Source organism: Ursus arctos, unplaced genomic scaffold, assembly GCF_023065955.2.
Source record: "Ursus arctos isolate Adak ecotype North America unplaced genomic scaffold, UrsArc2.0 scaffold_6, whole genome shotgun sequence".
Classification (NCBI taxonomy): Eukaryota; Metazoa; Chordata; class Mammalia; order Carnivora; family Ursidae; genus Ursus; species Ursus arctos.
Window position 1 is genome coordinate 66,853,412 of NW_026623078.1, and position 18,992 is coordinate 66,872,403.

Consider the following 18,992-nt stretch of genomic DNA (forward strand, 5'->3'; position numbering starts at 1 on the left):
TGTTCTCAGAAGAGGGATGAACCTTCTGTTCCATCTCTCCCGCTCCGCCCATGCACACTCACTCTCAAATAAACCTTAAGAAAGAAAGAAAGAAAGAAAGAAAGAAAGAAAGAAAGAAAGAAAGAAAGAAAGAAAGAAAGAAAGAAAAAAGAAAAGAAAAAGGTAAGCAGACTTCCCTAAACGTGGTGGTGGGTTCACCAGTGTTATTTTTACCATGAGTCAGACATACATATTTTATATGCTATTGTATGTATCAATTGTTGGTTTTTTTGTTTTGTTTTGTTTCGTTTTTGTTTTTTAAGACTGAGTGGAAAAGATGCATGAACTTGGGAGTCACTCAGCAGTAGCTGGAGATGCGGGTCCTTCCCATTCCCCTCGCAGCAGCAGTCCTCACCATCCATGCCCACAGCACAAAACTCAAGGCAACTGGCTGCTCTAATTGGGTGATGGCTCCGAGGAGAGTATCTCTAGGAGGGAAGGGGGAGCAACCCTTAAAATGCTGGGGGGGGGGGGGGAGGGACCCAAACACAACCTGAATTTCCTTATTTTTCTCCTGAGTGATGACCTATGATGAAGCCATGATCTATGATCCAAGAAAGCTGCTTCTCTGCAAACATCCTGGATAAATATTGAATAAAGTCCCAAGTAAGAAATGCCAGGATGAGAAAAAAAAAATGTGACTCCTTCTCATGTCTCTAACTTATTTCTTGCAGGTGTCTGCAAGTCATTTCACTTCTTCGCCCATCAGTCTCTCATCAGTAAAGTGAGAGGGTGGGATTACAAGATTCCTAATGTCCATTCTAATTGTAACCTTCCCTTTCCCCCAGATCCTCTGACTTTTCATCAAGGCACACAAGTCTTCTACTTCCTGAAAAATAGCTGCTAATCTCAGGGTTCCACAGGGGGCCATCCTCAACAAAATGGTGGAGCTGGCGAGAAACTCCCACGACTCACAAAAGTGCGCTAATAAGCACTGCTGTAAATAACTTCCTCGCGCTAAACCCCAGATGCTGCCGATAAATATTAGCCATGGAAGCCCGAGAGAGAAAGGGGTCATTCAAGGAGAAGCACTTGTGTCTCAGAAAGTCAGTGTGTAAACAGTACGAGATGCACAGATCTGCATTCAGGAGGGAAAAATAGGTCAGCTTTTCCAAAACAGAGTAATTGCTTAAGCAGATTAACCCCCCCACCCCTGCCCCAATGACAAAAGGAAAAAACATTCACCTCTAACTTTCAAGCCCAACAGTTTAGACCCATTACAAGTACTGAGCACTTGGTGGCACATGCCAGAAGAAAGCACAAACCATATGAAAGGAAATCACGGCATCAAAATGAGGAGGACATGGTGGCTAATTGTTGTCAATTACACACAAACACAAAATAGGGCAGTGGGGTTACACATGCAACAGAAGGTCTCAACACTGGTAATTCTCACTGGGACCCAGAAGAAGTGCTTTAAAATCTTCAAATAGTGATTTAATTTTAGTTCAGTAATTGACAGTAAAAACAGCACTGATAATCTCCATCCGTTAAAAAAAAAAAAGTTATGATCGATACTGACTTCTAATTGTTAAATATACCCGTCTTTTGGGGGGTTGTATTTGACCTGAGGTTCAGCAAGACGCCTGCCTGTGAAAAGCTTACTTTTTGAGCTAGCATCACTGCATTGTTTCCAGACATCACCTGGGTTGATCTAGTTAGGTTAGGCTTATGCTGCAGTAACAAACATCCCTCAAACGCTCAGGACACAAGTTTATTTCTTACTTCTACATAAAGTCAGCTACAAGTTAGCATCCTCCATGGAATGACTTGGTGATCAATGTTCCTTTGACTTGGTGCTCTGTGATCTGAACATGTTGCCATCATAATCTCCAAAATGAAAGAGGGAGCTAGAAGTTTGCACCAGGGTTTTGCTGCGGTTAGTACATGCTGCTTTCTCTCAAGAGACCAGTGTCTAGAACTAGTCAGTTTAAGAGACTGGGAAGTGCAGACTTCCATGAGCACAGGAAGAGAGAAGTGGATACTGGTGAACGAGCACAAGTGTCATCTCCCATGAAACGCACTGGTAAAAGCAGATACACACATCCCTATGCAAGGTTAATAAGCCTTAAAGCCTAAAAACTGTATCAGCTGCTCATCCCCAACCACTCTATTCTTCCCCCAAACCTGTTTCAGCTGCTCATCCCCAACAATCCTATTCCTCCCCTTTTCTGAATGCTGATATGCACTGGCCTCTTCACTATAGATGTAAACTCGTTAACAGCAGGCAAGTATGGCTGTGGGTGAGAGAAGTCAAAATTCGACCAGAAAAAGGCAGGATTAGCTATTTCTACCCAAGTGCTTTCATGCTGTTAGCAATATCCTCCAAACTAAACAGCCTAGCTCTTAGGCTCAAAGGCCAATGATGACAAGTCAAGAATAACAAGAATCAAAGAAGCAGCAAGACAGGCAGAGAAACCAAAGGGATACCACCTCTTAGAGGTAAGAACCAATGGAAAACCCCTTGGTTCCTACACACACACACACTCTTACTCATACACAATGTGACAGATATGGCCTTTGGTCTATCTGCAACTAAGACCTCCCTTGTAAACCTAGATTCGCAAGTCTAACAACCTAGTTGATATCTTCTCCTGTACGTAACTCAAATTTTAAAAGTAACATGGTCAAAATGAAACCTCTGATTCCCGCCCCCCCACCCAAAGCTTCCCCTTTAAACACCCTCCCTTGCCAATTTACCTATCTTATTAAATAACACCAATACCTAGTTAACTGCTCCAACCAGTAACATAGGAGTCACCCTTGGTTCCTCCCTTTGCCTCATGGGTTATACCTAATCATGTCTCCCCAATTCTATCTTCAAAATGAACTTAAATTTGCTTACTTCTCCCCATTTCTACTGACTCCACCCTGGACCAACACACCACCATCTCTCAACACCATAAACTCCAATAGTCACTTCCCAGCCTCCCCATTTCTATTCTTGCTTGCTTCTAATCAACTCCCTGAAGAGCAGCTCAAGTCTTCTCTTTTTAAGTCCCTCCCCTATCTAAAGCCCTTCAACGATTTCCATTGAACTAAGTATAAAATTCAGACAAAACCACACGATCTCTCCTCCAGTATCCTCTTGAGCCATTTGTAAACTTGCCACATTGGTCTTCTTTTCTAAGCAGGATATAGTCTTCTGTACTTGAGGGTCTTTGCACAAGCTGACCCAGTTCCACGAAGTGTTCTTGCTTCTTTTGGCACGGCTGTATTTTTAACATTTTTAACAGTTTCTCAGACCTCAGTTGGTTTCCTTCCAAATATATATTAGAATTTGCATCACAGTACATGTTTGAGATCCAGTTTCCACTTCTGTCTTGCTCAATATAGTATCACCAAAAAAGGGGTCTAATAGATACTTTGCATATAGAATGACATGCACATGTTTTAAGGATACAGGAGCCATTCTCATGGAATAAGAGAAGGTTAACTATACCTTTTATACTATGTCAGGGTCCTGTTTGCCAAGGGTCACAAACTAAATGGCCTGTAGGAGCCTAGCTGGAAACACAAGGAGTAAAGCGGGCCAGGCACGGACAGAACCAAACTAAAAGGGGCAACTGGTGACAGCTGCAGCTGGTATAAATTTAGGCTTATCATTTCCAGGTTTTTTAAGTTGATGTGGGAAATCTGGAGCTTTTAAATTAAGAATTTCTGGGTTTTTCCACTGTTGAATCAGTGAACTTTGTGTGGGCAAACAAAACTTGCTGATAAACCCAATATGGCTGTAGGCACCCAATTCGAAACCCACTGCTTAAAAAAAAAAGGGGGGGGGGCACCTGGGTGGCACAGCTGTTAAGCGCCTGCCTTCGGCTCAGGGCGTAATCCCGGCATTATGGGATCGAGCCCCACATCAGGCTCCTCTGCTGGGAGCCTGCTCTTCCTCTCCCACTCCCCCTGCTTGTGTTCCCTCTCTCGCTGGCTGTCTCTATCTCTGTCAAATAAATAAATAAAATCTTAAAAAAAAAAGTATATTCTCTAATCCATCTGGCCAAAATATTTTGAGGATAACGATAATAAGAATAACAATAGTAGCAAACTTACATCATGCTTACAATATGCCAGGAGCTGTTTTAAGCACTGTATGTATAAACTGCAGTGATTCTAACCACCACATAGTGAGGTAAAGACGAGGATAATCCCTACTGGATAGATGAAGACACTGAAGCCAAAAGGAGGTCAAGAAGTTAGCCCCAGGTGGTACAGCTATTAAGTAGCAGGGCAGGGATCAGACCAAGGCCCCAGAGCCTCTGGGTTTTACTATGTAATTTGAAGATAAATCAAAATAGTAAAGTCACATATTCTCTATAAAAATGCCTACATGTAACAAATCCAAGTTTTGATGTCTTCCTCTCTTCTGGCCTGTACTGACCAACTTCCAGTAGTTACTATTTTCTGGGCCTTTGTAGGGTTAACCCTTGTCTATTTACTAGAACATGAGAGAAGGCTAGTATCAGATCTCCCCTCAAAAAACAGGTTACATAGTATGTAAGGTAGACATGTGAACAATTATATTAAGAACGAGGAGATGCCAGAGTCCGGCTTTGGTTGTGGCATTTGGCCAAAAATCTGCTATTAGGATTTGGCTTTGACCTTGGTTCTTGGCAAACCAAGTAGCCGAATGCCATTTCAAGTGTGTTTCTGGCAGCCCCAAACTTGTGTGCAATTAATGATCATTTGATCATACAAGTTATTTACATATCTGATCACCATAGCATCACGAGTAACATAAGTAGGGGTGTGGGGTGCCTGGGTGGCTCAGTAGGTGAAATGTCTGCCTTCGGCTCAGGCCATGATCCCAGGGTCCTGGGACTGAGCCCCACTTTGGGCTCCCTGCTCAGCGGGGAGCCTGCTTCTCCCTCTGCCTGCCGCTCCCCTGCTTGTGTGCTCTGTCAAATAAATAAATAAAATCTTTAAAAAAAATAACAATGGGGTGTATTTCAGGTTTATGGTTGCTATGAGAAAATTCCCTTTCCAGTAAAACAAGGCATGTAACTTAGAGTAAGATTCTCCTGGTTTGCTTCATACAAGATATAAAGTTTATCAGCCAAGTGATAAATGTATACTTCATATGTGATTAAAAAATTCACATAAACAAAAAAAATAGCTGCACCCCTAGGACACACACGAGGCATGGCTCTAAGTCATAGGGATCTATCGCTGAACAAAACAGGTCCCGGCCCTCAGAGTTTACACTCTGGTGGATGAAGTTGTAAGATAAACATGCTCAGAATACGGAAGCGATACATTGTTCTAGCAAGTGATGAGTACACTGGAGCTGGGGAGGGGATCAGGAGCACTGGGGAAGGGGTCACTATAACAGAAGAGCCCATGTCAACCTCACGGAGAAGGTGAAGCAGCGATGGAAAGGAAAAGCGATGGAGCAGCAGAGCGTGCGCATCCCGAGGAAAGGAACTGCGGGTGGAGGGGACCAGCCAGTACAAGGCTCTGAGCTGGGAGACGCCTGGCTTAATCTAGAAGCCGCCTAAGCGAGCAAGAGTGTAGCTGCAGATGACGTGAGTGACTTGCCACAGGACAGGTCACGCAGGGCCCGGGAGGGCATCTACAGGACGCTGGCTTTTGAGGAAAATGGGGCCATTAGATGAACAACAGGATCTGAGTTGAGAATCGTGTTTTACAATGCGTACTGTGAAAACACTGCTTTAAAAAAGGAAAACCACAAGGGATAGCAACAAAATTGAGCTTCATTTTGAGATTTTTTTTTTTAAAGCAACTTTTTCAAATACTAAAAGAACTAAAACTTTAGTTTATGGGATTGTTTCAATGAAGTTGCCTCATGACATTCAACCACGATGGCAAGCCCAAGAGTAGAAGTCTTCAGTAGTCATTGTTGGAGGAGAAAACTTAATGACTGGGGGTGGGGGGAAGGTGGGGGTGCAATATCACCATTAGCATGACCCTGTAAGTGACAGAGTTGGACAAAAATGTAGGTTGCTCCATTACTAACCTCAGCTGAAAGAGAGCACATTTTCAGCATCATAGATGTGCGATGTAAAAACCACAAGAGCTGACAGCTCAGAGAAGTTATTACCACTGCATTACAATGCCAATTTTAAACAAAATCTCCTTGGTATAATTTTTAAGTTGTAATAAATAGACATTCTTATTAATATTTCAGGTTTATTCTTGTATGCCAGACATTCATTCTATGATGGTGAAATTCAACTTCAGCTAAACCATGATTTAACACTCAGCTATTTGGCTTCTGGCCAAAATTCACGTTTGGTATGTTATGGACCAAATGCTTGTGTCCCCTCCCAAATTCCTAACTTGAAGCCCTAACCTTCAGTGTAATGGCATTTGGTAATGGGGGCCTTTAGGAGATAGTTTTGGGTGAGATCGTGAGGGTGGGGCTCCATAGAATTAATGTCCTTTCAGGAAGAGGAAGAAACACAAGAGCTCACTCTCTCCCTACCATGTGAAACCACAGCCAGAAGGTTACCCATCTGCAAGACAGGTAGAAGGCTCTCACCAGGAGTTAATTAGCTGGTACCTTGATCTTGGGACTGCTCAGCCTCCAGAACTGTGAGAGGCATAAGTCTATTGTTTGAGCTACCAAGTCTATAGTATTTCATTACAGCAACCCAAGCCGACTGTGATAGTATAGATCTAAGGTTACCTGCGAAAGCAACATTTGAAAGCTATTTCTGATTCATAAAGAACTGGGAATAATGTTTTAGGTATTGATTGGTACCTGGTGGTCTGATTTTCAATTTAAGTCAGAAGTTCTTAATCATTTAAGGAGAAGCTGTTGCTTTCCATTTCCTTCAAGTTTGACTTCAGGGAAATGGGGTAGCAATCAGGGGAGTCAGGTGATCTTACAATGAGGACCCTGCAGAGAGCTACAGATGGGGGGTGAAGGAAACTTGCCATCTGAAATCTTGGCCAACCCTGGAGGTAGCAGAGATCACTGGGTCCTGACACGGAGGTTGGAGAGTCTTTAAGTTTGGAATGCTTGCCATAGACTGCAAAACAGCTATTTGCCCTGGCATAGGGACAATCTAGACTTTGTGAGGATGAAGGATAATAGATTGGCTATGGAAGTATTCCTTGCTCGCCCTGTGTAGGATGTCTCACTTGCACTCACCATTCAGAAAAGTATTCTCCTGACCTGGTCCACCATTACAGGAAGCAGCAAGATTTATCTTTCTGCTCACTTGTAGAGAAGGTACAGATAATAAAACTACAGGGCAAAAGAGAGGAAGACTCAGCGGCAAGAGACTTCTTTCTCACATCAACTGATTCATTCACCAAAAATGTTCTTTATTATGTTCTGGACACTGTACCTGGTGATGATGTTATAACAGTGAAGAAGACAGACAAGATGACTGCTCTCAAGGAGGTTCAATTTTACTGGAAACACAGAAAATCAACAGATTTCAGACAGGAAGAAGTTCTATGAAGGAAAAACCGTGACGTCAGAATGTGCCTAGGGGACTAATTCAGTTAGGGTGGTCAGGCTTTTCTAGAGGCACATTTGAGCTAGGACCTAAATGACAAGGAATCAGCTGTGCAATGATCAAGCGGGGGGGAAAGGTGGAAGGGATGGCAAGTACCAATGCTCTCAAGACAGAATGACCTTGGTATATTCAAGAAACAAAGACAAGTATGTCTGGAGCTTAGACAACCAGAAGGGAGCCCACTATGTAGTGAAGTTGAGAAGGCAAGTGTGGCCCAAAAGTCTTAGGGTCTTATCACTCACGATAAAGTAAAGATTTAGATTCATTAAGTGCTATGAAAACTATTAAGGATGCCTAGCAGATGCATGGTTTCCTCTGATTCAATACTGCTGTGTGGAGAATGATCGCAGGAGGACGAGTGAAATGGAAGCCAGTTAAGAAGCTACTGATGTGGTCCATGGAAGAAGAGATGGTGAGGTGGATCCATGGGATGGCAGTGCAGATGTGACATGCATGGATTTCAGAATGGATAGTTGGGACAGATGGAATACTCATCGGCATATCACGTTCATTCGTCTCTATACAACAGAAGTGCCTATGCCATTTGCATTTTGTTTCTTTTACATAGTGGAATACATTTTTCCAATTCAATTATTACAAAATCTTTCTCAACATGGGAGTAATATCAGGGCAGTTTTAAGTGATTACTTATTACAATTTTTTTTTCCTTTCCAACTATAAACTTTTGACATTTTTATATCCAAACAGAACATACGCCATGCTCATTTATATGTTTACAGAGAAGAGAAAGTGTTTCTTTAAAATGATTTGAAGTACCCCTTCTACCTCCCACCCACTCCCCACAGTTCGCTATAATATTGGGTGTGCAGCAACAGAAGCTGAGCTATCTAGTGTCCCCTATCGGCTGAGGCACAGCCAAGGTGATATGGAGCAGTGAGGACATGCAGATGTGTATCTAAGCCACAGGTCCACCACTTAGCGAAATGCATCCACTTACTCAAAGTCATGTGGAGATAGCAACACCCCCTCCCCTCCACCCCACGCAGAGCCATTTACCATCTGGCTCTTTATAATAAAGTTTGCAAACCCCTGTTCTAAATGGTCACCTGAGTTCAAATGTTCATAGTTGAACAACTACAGTATAGGCTAACAAGGAAAGCAGACATTTACTTAAAAATCTTCCTAAACATGCATTTTATAAAGAAGGTATTTCAGCATGTGTATGTGTAGAGAGAGAGGGTACGGGCTCAGAGAAGATGTGTGTGTTAATCTATAATGCCCCTCCCTAGGAACTAGCATCAGCCCTCTAGCTATGGGTGTAGGCAAAGGCTAACCCCTGCTTTCTTCTACTACCCTCTGATGTTCATCTTACATTTTCTCACATTTGAATGTGTGGCTCTGCTTTACCTGCTTCTTGAGTTCTTTACTCAGCTGGGTTGACCAGGGCTCTTAGATACGTCTACGCTTTTCCAATCTCACTCATCAAGGACTAGCATCTTCATCACAATTACAGAAGAGGCTCACTGCTGTCCTAAGTCCCACCTACGTTTGTCTCTTTCTCAGGTACAAGATGTACATTTGGCTTTATGTAGAGGCACAGTATTCTGAAGTATCTCAATGCTGACTGTTATGGACTCTAACTGCTCCCTTGGTTGGATATTGATCTTCAGAGTTTCAAAATGGAAAGGAAAAGCATTTGGGCAGAGTGCTTCCAGACAAGCCCTCCCTAGAACTCAAATGCCCTCTCCTCCAGAGGCCTGTCTTTGCTCTGTCAAAACTGTCAATGAAACCGTAACTGGGTTCTGATCCACCTGCTGTCAGGAGCTCTATCTTCCCTGAACATCACCTTTCATTTTGCGGCTTCACACGGCACACACTATAGTCTTAATACACCAGAAAAGTACCATTAACCAAACAGCTCTGAAACTCGTGTCATATAAATTTGTCAGCATACTAGACTGGAAAGCACTGGCCATGGATTAGAACTATGTTTCAGGCTAGACTGGGCCACTACTGGCCTCAAAATTTTGGAGAAGCTCAGAGTCTCAGTTCCCTTACCTATAAATTGGGTGGGGAGATGCTCCCTAAGGTTCCTTCTTTGTTGAGCATACCATGAATCTATGGCTCAAATACATCCTACTTATTACACTTTCCAGAGCTCAACACTTCAGTAATGAATGCTTACCTCTTCAAATAAGGGTTGGCTATAGTTTTTCCTGAGATCTTTCCAAGTGCCCAGTATATATGTGTTGGGGCCCTGGAACTCACACAGCATGAAGTCATTCTGGCTTGTCTCTCTTGTTCTGACCCTTCTGACAATTCTTAAAGTGTGTGCTCATCATGTTTCCCATGCATTATGTCCCTTCATATCATTGATAACATTATATTGGATTGGCCGCTTTTGGAGACATGCTTGCTCCCTGAGCCAAGAAATACAGATAGCCAAGAATTAGATCATTCTATCCCCAAATTGCCATAGACCTTCTCAGAGGCAGCTGAGCAATGTAATTTGATCAAGGTTAAGTACGATCCACCCATCGCCTTTTAACCCAAGTCAAAATTCTTTTAGTTTTCTGTTTTAATCCTAGATGAATGCTTCCTGCTCATAGTTACAAACGTCCACCAGCCACCTCCAATCAACTCTCATTTATCGGCCTGTGGCTTATCCAAAGCACCAGGCTTTCTCCTCTTCCTGCCTCAGCACCAAGTTCTAGGCCAGCTCCTTTAACTCTGTGCCAAAGAAATACAAACTAAATCTAATATTAGCCTAATGAGAAAAGGCTATCTGCTGCCAAAGATTCACAGAATGCATCCCAAAGCCAAATGCAGCCAATTATTCACTGTTTTGGATGCTGGCATTGCTTCTGTCTTATATAAAACAGAGATCAAGATTTTTGGTGTTTCTCTCTGAGGAATACAGATGACATGTAGTGTCTTTTAACCTCTTCTTCTGCCTAGTTGGCCAGATTCTCAGTATAACAGATTCTATTTTCTTTTCAAATAAATAAGTCATTTGTACATTTAGCATCAAGGGAATAAAAAACCCTGGGTTTGCAGTCATTCGACTTACATTTGAATGCCAACTTCCTCTAGTTGTTAGCCAGAAACTAAGTTCTGACAAGTCATTTGAACACTTTGTTTTCTTAGCTACAAAATGGGGATATACATTAAAAAAATATATACGCCGGCCCCTGGGTGGCTCAGTGTCCAATTAAGTGTCCAATTCCTGATTTCAGCTGGCTCAGGTCATGATCTCAGGGTTGTAAGATCTAGTACCACATCTCCACACACACACAATACTGGGTAGTCAAGCATATACAAGGGACATTCAAAAAACTGTCTTCAAAAAGCCACCATGACTCCTGATTATCACTGTGCCTTACCACTTTATAGGTTCTAGTGAATTACCACTGTTGGCCAAAAAAAAAAAAAAAAAAAAAAAAAAAAAGGATTTACTATAGGAAACCCTTATCCTGTAGGCATAAGAACACAAAGGGAGCAGCATTTCCTTGTGAGCACTTAGAAAATCAAGTCTAGAAGGCAAAAGTTTAGGCCACTGGTGAACATACATCCCAGAATTTCAATGGGGAATGGCCAGGATCCTGCCTGCTGATAGGCTGATTCATTCCACAGCCGTAGTTGTCATGGGAACTGAAATCCCAACCATCAGAGCATCTGGGATCATTTTCAAAACAGACCCCTATTTCAAAATTTCTTATGACTGATGCACCTATGCTCCAAGGCCCAAGGACAAGAGTCAGAGAGAATGTTAGTACTACTTTTTTGTCTTATTCCTATAACCCAGAGAACTTCAGTAGTTTTCTATAGATCAGAGCACTGCTGTCCCACAGAACTTTCTGTGATGTTCAAGGTCTGTGCTATCCAAAATAGTTGTCCCTAGATACATGTGGCAGCTGACCATTTGAAATTTGGTCAGTAGGACCAGGGAAGTGAATCTACTGTATTCAATTTTAATAAATTTAAGTAGCCACATATGCCTAGTGGCTACCATTTTGGACAGTGCAGGTAGAAAATAGATCCTTGCTCTTCACTGCAGCACTCACAGCCCATAAACTTGGCTCTGCTATACTGTTCTAACCTGTTTCCAAACCATGAATCTTGACTCCAAGGAGACTGCTGCTGAGCACACCTGAGGACATCTGCTGCCAAACCTTGGCTCAAACCTTGGCTCGAGGTTCTTCAACTTCACTGCTTCCATTCTTACTGCTGCATATTTCCCAACACAGGTCCAGTTTTATTCTGTTGGTGCATACTCTCTGGCTGTCCCATCCCTACTGCTTGTGAGAAAAGGGTTAATGAACCTCAGGGCTGGGCCTGTCCAGGAAGGACCTCAGCCTCTCATAGGACTATTTCCTTGGAAACTGCTCTGTGGAACTACACGTGGTCTGTAGGACTGGGAGTTGGCCTTGGGCCTCCAGGACTGAAATGGTAAAAAGAATAAAAATAAATCAATGGGAAACAGAGGCTGTGCCTCCTCTGTGTTAAGACCACTTTGGTTCTCATCTGTGGTAGTTGTACACGCCCCTCTATGGGGGAGGGGCCCAGAGGCCCTGTACCTTTACAATTTCTGCACCTCCCTAGGAGATGAAAATGCTCTACTTCTTATCTCTTGCTCTGTATCCAACTGTAAAACTAAGTTAACAGTTAACATAGGGTGTGTGTGTGTGTGTGTGTATTTTTTTTCACCTTGAACTTGAACTTGCATGTGTACTCTGAGTCCCAAGTGTCCAGAAATATTTAGAATTTACATTGATAAATATCTTTTGCAGATCCACATTTCAGTTGGCTCCACTTTTTTTTTTCCAACTAGACTCAATGCTGCCCAATCATAAGGCTTAATTAAAAGGGAGTTTGGTTCTCCATTGGTTTCTCTTTGGTCTGTAAGAGCTACAGGCATCTCCTGGCACAGACCCCCTCTTTCTGGAACTAGAGTTCTAGTCTTTTGAGGATTAGAGCCAACGGCTCTAAAATCACATTCTAAGAGAAGCAAAAAAGATAATTTTTCCAAGAATAGAGATGAGAGAGAAAGAGAGGGAGGAAAGAGATATATATTTTTAGATTATGAAAGCAATACAAATTTCAGAGTCAAGATGGTATATTAAAAGCTCATGCTACAATCCCCCCTTCCTCAGGCTCTAGAAACGTAGAGGTACTAGAAAGTACATTTTTAAGTTGATATAAAGCCAAGCTTGAAATCACAGAAAAGAAATCTTTAGGTGTCAGAAAACCACAGCAGAGAGGAGGCATTAAGCTCACTATGCTTGCTGGGGATCTGGAACAGGTGACATGGGGAGGGATTGGTTTCATGGCTGGACTCCAAGTGGCGAGGCCACAGGCATGATGGGGAAATGGAACCAGGTTCCCTGTGTGAAGCCTGCAAACAGGAAAGTGCATATGGGAAGGGGGTGGGGGGGGGCACTTGATTTGCATAATCAGTAGCAAAGGGATAGAAAGTCAAACTGAACTGTACCATAACACTTGGTCAGAGCTGTGACATTCCAAAAAGTTCAAAAAGAGGCAAACACAAAAGCACCTTACAAAATGGTCTCCACAACAGAAGGCATGTGAAGGCAAGGAGTCTCCAAGAGAACTCACTGCCTTGGCAAATAACCTACTAGCAACAATGAGAAGGTGTGGAAGGAAATACAGCACCTTAAAAGGCAGAATATTGACTCAAACAGAAAAAGTCACAGCTGAGCTATTCAAGTTAATGGGGCAATCTGAAAAAGGATTTGAAGTCAATACACTTAAAAACATGCATATCTTTAAAAAAAAAAAAAAACCACAAAAAACCTCAAAACAGAAGAGAACATTTTCCCCAAAAGCTCAACTCCAGATATCGCTGTTCCAATTGTGGAATAAACTTTTCCAGAATCAGCAATGCCCCCCCCCCCCACCTCTCCTTTCTTTTTTTTTTTTTTTCCAGAAAAAGACCTTTTTACACAAATGGGAACATGTTATATACACTGTGCCTTTCTCCTCCTCTCCCTCGCTTTAAAATATTATCACACTAATGTTCCCACATAGACATTCAATCTATAGCAGTGTCTATGTTCTGTTAAAATTCATGGTTGACCCCCAATGTGCTGGTCTTAGTGGAGCCTTTTGTGGGCGCTTAGGTCATGAGAGTGGAGCCCTCATGAATGCAATGAGTGCTCTAAAGGAGGCTCCAGAGAGCACCCTTGTCCCTTTCCAACCTGTCACACAGTGCCAGGATGGCCATCTAGGAACAGGAGGTGGGCCCTCTTCAGACCAAATCTGGTGGCACTTTGATCTTGAACTTCCCAGCCTCCAGAACTGTAAGAAATACATTCCTATGGTTTAGGGGACCTGGGACCTGGGTGGCTTAATCAGTTAAGCGTCTGCCTTTGGCTCAGGTCATGATCCCAGGGTCCTGGAAATAAGCCCCTCATCAGGCTCCCTGCTCAGCAAGGTGTCTACTTCTCCCTCTCCCTCTGCCTCTGCTGCTCCCCTTACCTGTGCTCCCTCATTTTCTATCAAATAAATAAAATCTGAAAAAAAATTTCTATTGTTTATAAGCCACCTAGTCAGTGGTATTTTGTTATAGGAGCCCGAGAAGACGAAGATAAATACATAGGTCTCCTTTACCCTCATACAGGAAGAATTCTAAACCATGGCATGAACAGATGTAGTTCCTTTAGCCAGCATCCTAGGAATGGGCATAGGGGCTGTTTCCAACATTTTCATATTACAAACCACACCAGAGTGATCATTGTCCTGCAGTCATTTTTGCACATCTGGATGATTATTTCTTAGGACAAATTTCTAGAGAGGGAATTATGGACTCAAAAATTACACATATTTAAAATTTTAATAACTACTATCAGACTGTCCTCCAGAAAAACTGTACCAATTTATACTACCGAGTGGCTTTAAATGCATATATTTCTAGCCAGAATTTTTTTTTTTTTTAATTAAGTTTAGAGTAGGTCAAGTTACCCGAGATTCACTTCACTTACAAGGAAAAAAGAAAACTCACAACTCCATAACCCTCTTAAGGCAACAAAAACATTTAAGTGTGTTTGTACACGCACGTAACAAGTTCATACCGTGGCAAAGAAGGTTCGTGTAGGTAAGACTGCAGGTCTGCAGTAATCACACTCTGGTCCTTACTTTTAATTCTGCACCCCACCCCCCATCGCCCCCCAGCAATCACCACTGTCATCAGGTCCTCTGTGAAGAAAAGCAATAAATACTTTGTCTAAGCTCTACTAAAGCTTTCGGTCTGTTCACTCCTAAATATGATGTCAATGTGAAAACACTCAATTTCCTTAACCTCTTCCACTGTCGATGACCTGGATAATTCAAGTGAGTCTGGTTTCTAATACGTGGTCTGCTCTACTCCCGAGGAAAGGCTCATTACAGACTACTACATTCTCAGAGAAGTACGTTTTCAGCAAAGCAACCATAAACTGACCTAGAGGCAAAGGAAAATGCTACCAACATGAAATTCAGAAATTACTACAGTATCACATATTCCAAATAATTCACATCGCATCACAAGTAATCACACCATGTCAGATTTAAATAAAGCTTTGTATTACTGGTCTATTTTCAAATAAGAGATAATCTTAAAATGTTTAAAATTGAATTAAAATCAGACGAATAACAGCTTTTCTTGCATCCTTTTGAAAAGATCCTACTCAAGCTATTTATCTTCCTAGTTAAAGATCCTTAATACTTTTTTCTCCCCCTTGCTCTTTCAAGATGCCCACGTAGCATCAGAGATTGAGGACGTTTAAATCTAACAGGATATAACAGGGTTCACCTATTTCCAACTCTGCTCACAAACCAAACTTCAACCATCAACCAATTTCCTATGAGATGCAATTTCTCTCCACTAAAACACTCAGTGCAAAATATGTGCGATATCCTGGCTAATCATTTCCCATGCTCTACGACACGCACAAGCATACACTTCAGGTCATCAGTTTTAATTACCCACCATCGAGAAAGGAAGTAACAATAGTAATTATTCCAAATTGTGGATAAAGCAGAGAAATTCACATTTAATTTTGGAAGGCATTTGGAGTGTGGAGGGAGTTGGTTATTATAGGACAGTAAAGTGACCTTTCTAACTTCAAGTTTTTCTTGGGTGATCGTAACTTTTGCTTTCCAAGGCTCGCACAGATTCATTCACACACACATCTGAAAGGAAATTCCTTTGCAGAGAACGCATAAGGGAGAAACCAAATACCCTATGAAAAAAAGTTTAATTTCCAAGGGGCAAACTCATAGGAACATCTTCAACTGTGCCCCAAATATGGGCATCTTCACTGATTTCCAACAAAAACCCATCTACTGCCAGTTCCATTATGGAAAACCTTTATTTTTTTTTTATTTTATTAGATTTTATTTATTTATTTGACAGAGAAAGAGACAGCCAGTGAGAGAGGGAACACAGCAGGGGGAGTGGGAGAGGAAGCAGGCTCCCAGCAGAGGAGCCTGATGCGGGGCTCGATCCCAGAACGCTGGGATCACGCCCTAAGTCAAAGGCAGACACTTAACGACTGAGCCACCCAGGAGCCCCCCATTAAGGAAAACCTTTAGAACACGTGGTCCTTACTAAAGAATCATCTACCCTGCCCCGTCCCATCTTATTGGTGTGTTATGTGCCTACATCCAAGACTAAAAAGAACTAAGTATCCAAAAACAAAACAGAAATGGTCATCTCTTTCACTGATTCGAGTCCTGTTTATGATTGTCTACTTCACAGAATTGTTACAGGGACACACTAGGCCATACATGAAGAGTCTTGGAAACAGTACCTGCATCACGGGCATATATTTAATAAAAACACCAGTGATTAACTGTGTGTGTCAGCAAAAGTCCCTCATACATGTGGCACTGGGCCTTTACAAAATCCTTCCAGTGCATGATGGTATTTCATCTCCTCAGCCCAATGGTGAAGGGAGGGAGTTTTTATGATCTCCATAGAAGAAGAATCTGAGGCCTGGAGAGTCACATGACATGCCTAATGTCATAAAACCATAAATCTGAGCCTGGCAAACAAATCTTTCACCTTTAAGTCCAATGCATTCTTCTTGATAGCCCATTCTACACCACACTCAGCCTCACTGACAGGACATGGCTCCCAAATGTGTTTAAGTTTCATTCCAAAAGGGATGCAGTCAACATTTTCATTTATTGTTGCCTAGAACCAAGCAGCAGTCAGTGTTCATTTAACTGAAGATACAACAGTGAGTAGTGAAAAAGCTCCCTCAGTTCTCTGTGGCTGGACCACAAAATATTGAAGCTATAACCTCAGAATCTCTGTAATTTAGTGGATTATGACCTACCTTAGCCGTCTCAGCTTCTGCTGGTAGTCGCTTGGGGGTTCCTTTTTGGTCAAGCACCTTCTGAAAATTTTTGTTTTTAATGGATTGAGATTCAACACCTTCCCCTTCAATCTGCAGCTTGATGCCTTCCGCCCGGGCAGAGTGATCAATACCCCGTGGATTCAAGCCACAGTGGAGAGCTAGGAGAGAGGGAAAAATTTAACTCCAAACAAGTCCGACAAAGAAGGTGCCCACGACAGGCAGTATTTCATCTGACCTAAGCGGGAAGAAACAAGGCAGCAGCAAGTTCAGAGGCAGCGTTATAACTATGGGAAATCCTCTGGGAAGAAGGGAGCGTGGCGTGGGGGGCACCCTGGGCTCTTCAGTCAGAAAGACTTCAGTTCAAACCCAGAAACCATCACTTCCACGTTGTTTGACCTTGAGCAAGTTACTAATCCCCCGTCACAGATGAGAATACTGGATCAGACAACTTCGTTACTGCCTCCCACACACGAGACTCGTTCAACCCCTGCAGTTTAGCTTCTCGTCTCTGCCTCCATCTGGAGGAGCAGGCCTTCCACCACCCGCCCCCCTCCCCCGGACTCTATTCAAGCATCCGCTCCAGTGCACCCTCTTGTGTTCACTGCACAACTATTTGCTGAGCACTTACTATGTGCTATTCCTGGATTAGATCCTGGAAACATGGGAAACATGAAGTTCCCTTCAAAGATGTTACAGTCCAAAAGAAGAGGCAGAAAAAAGACAAAAGGACAAGTCATTTTGAACGAGTTATTACTACATGAAAGAGAAGGAAAGACCGAAGTGGAGGATTCCGGGGAGCTAAGCCTAGAGACTTCTGACTTTTCTTGTCTTACCCTCTCCATATGCTCTAACGTGGATACCCCCACAAATAAAATCTATAGCCAACTTTCTGAGCATGTTTATTCATTTAACAAATACTTACTGAGCCCCTCCAATGTACCTAGGATCCTCAAAGAAATAGCAATGAATGTTATGGGAACCATACAGTTCCCCCCTGATGACCTCCATGAATCACCAGGGGCGTGTGGAGCTGGGTCGGTCACACACACACACACACACACACACACACACACGTGCAGTAAATTATCTCACCTCCCTGGGACCCCACCCCTTCAAATTTAATGTACTTGATCCTTTTGGCCTCAGGGCAAGAACCTTCCCTCCCTCCATCCCCCTTAGGACTCTACCTCACTGATAACCTTTCACTCAATATCTTTGGTACCCCCCCCTTTCTCAGCATTCTTCCCTTTTAGCCAACTGCTGCGATTCTACAATTCTTCCCTTACTCGGCACCCCATTCAGGTCAGGGTTTCCTCCTACCTGGCTTCCGAGAGAGTATGTGACACCCAAGAGATGAGGGTAGGCTTCCCAGAAGCGAAGCAGGGGCTCCCTCCCCACTCTCCATGCTCTCCTTAACAGGAACCATCCATTCCCACACTCCAATGGCATCAACCTGCCGTTGACACCCAAATGTTAACTGCAGCCCAGACAGATCCGTTAGGAGCTTCAGACGTAAGTGAAACTTGGAACTCAAGATCCCAATTCCAGTGTATCAACAATACCTCAAATTTAACATGTTCAAAACTGATTCTTGGCTTTTCTACCACTCCCTCCAAAAATGTCTTTTCCAGTCCTCTCCAGTTACACAGAAACCAAAGAGTCATCCTTGGCAGGGCTCTCTCCACGATTCACCACAGCCTTTCCATCCCTCGCCAGGTCCAGTAAGCTTTACGCCCACAGTGCTGCTCCAATCCCTCCACGTGGTTCCATCTGCACTGCCCTCACCCTGGTCTGAGCCACCCACGTCTCATCCACATGGCTGACTAGCCCAACTGCTCTTCCTCGCTTGAGCCCCCGAAACCCCATCTTTAAAAAAACATACAGGTCAGATCATGAGACCCTTCGCCTTAGAACTTTCTAATGGCTTCATTTTACACTTACATCGTTCAACAAGCTGTAGTATGGCCAACAAGGCCCTGAATTATTTGTCCCTTTTCCACCTTTCCAACTTCATCCCCCACATATCCCGCATTCACTCTACTCTGACCACACACTTCCTTTTCACACTTCCTACTTCTTGAACACATCAAGTTCTTTCACACTTCCAGGTTTTTATACATCATGTTTCTTTGCCTAAAATGTT

The 18,992-nt window shown here is 42.8% G+C and overlaps 1 protein-coding gene across 2 annotated transcripts in view; it reads right to left on the reverse strand.

The window, feature by feature from the left end:
• SAMD12 (sterile alpha motif domain containing 12) overlaps positions 1-18,992 on the reverse strand; it is a 368,350-nt gene that overhangs the window by 312,372 nt on the left and 36,986 nt on the right. For both annotated transcript variants that reach the window (XM_026495527.4, XM_057307811.1), the window contains exon 2: positions 16,829-17,007. In XM_026495527.4, coding sequence (XP_026351312.1) covers positions 16,829-17,007 — 179 coding nt within the window. The remainder of the gene's footprint in view (positions 1-16,828; positions 17,008-18,992) is intronic.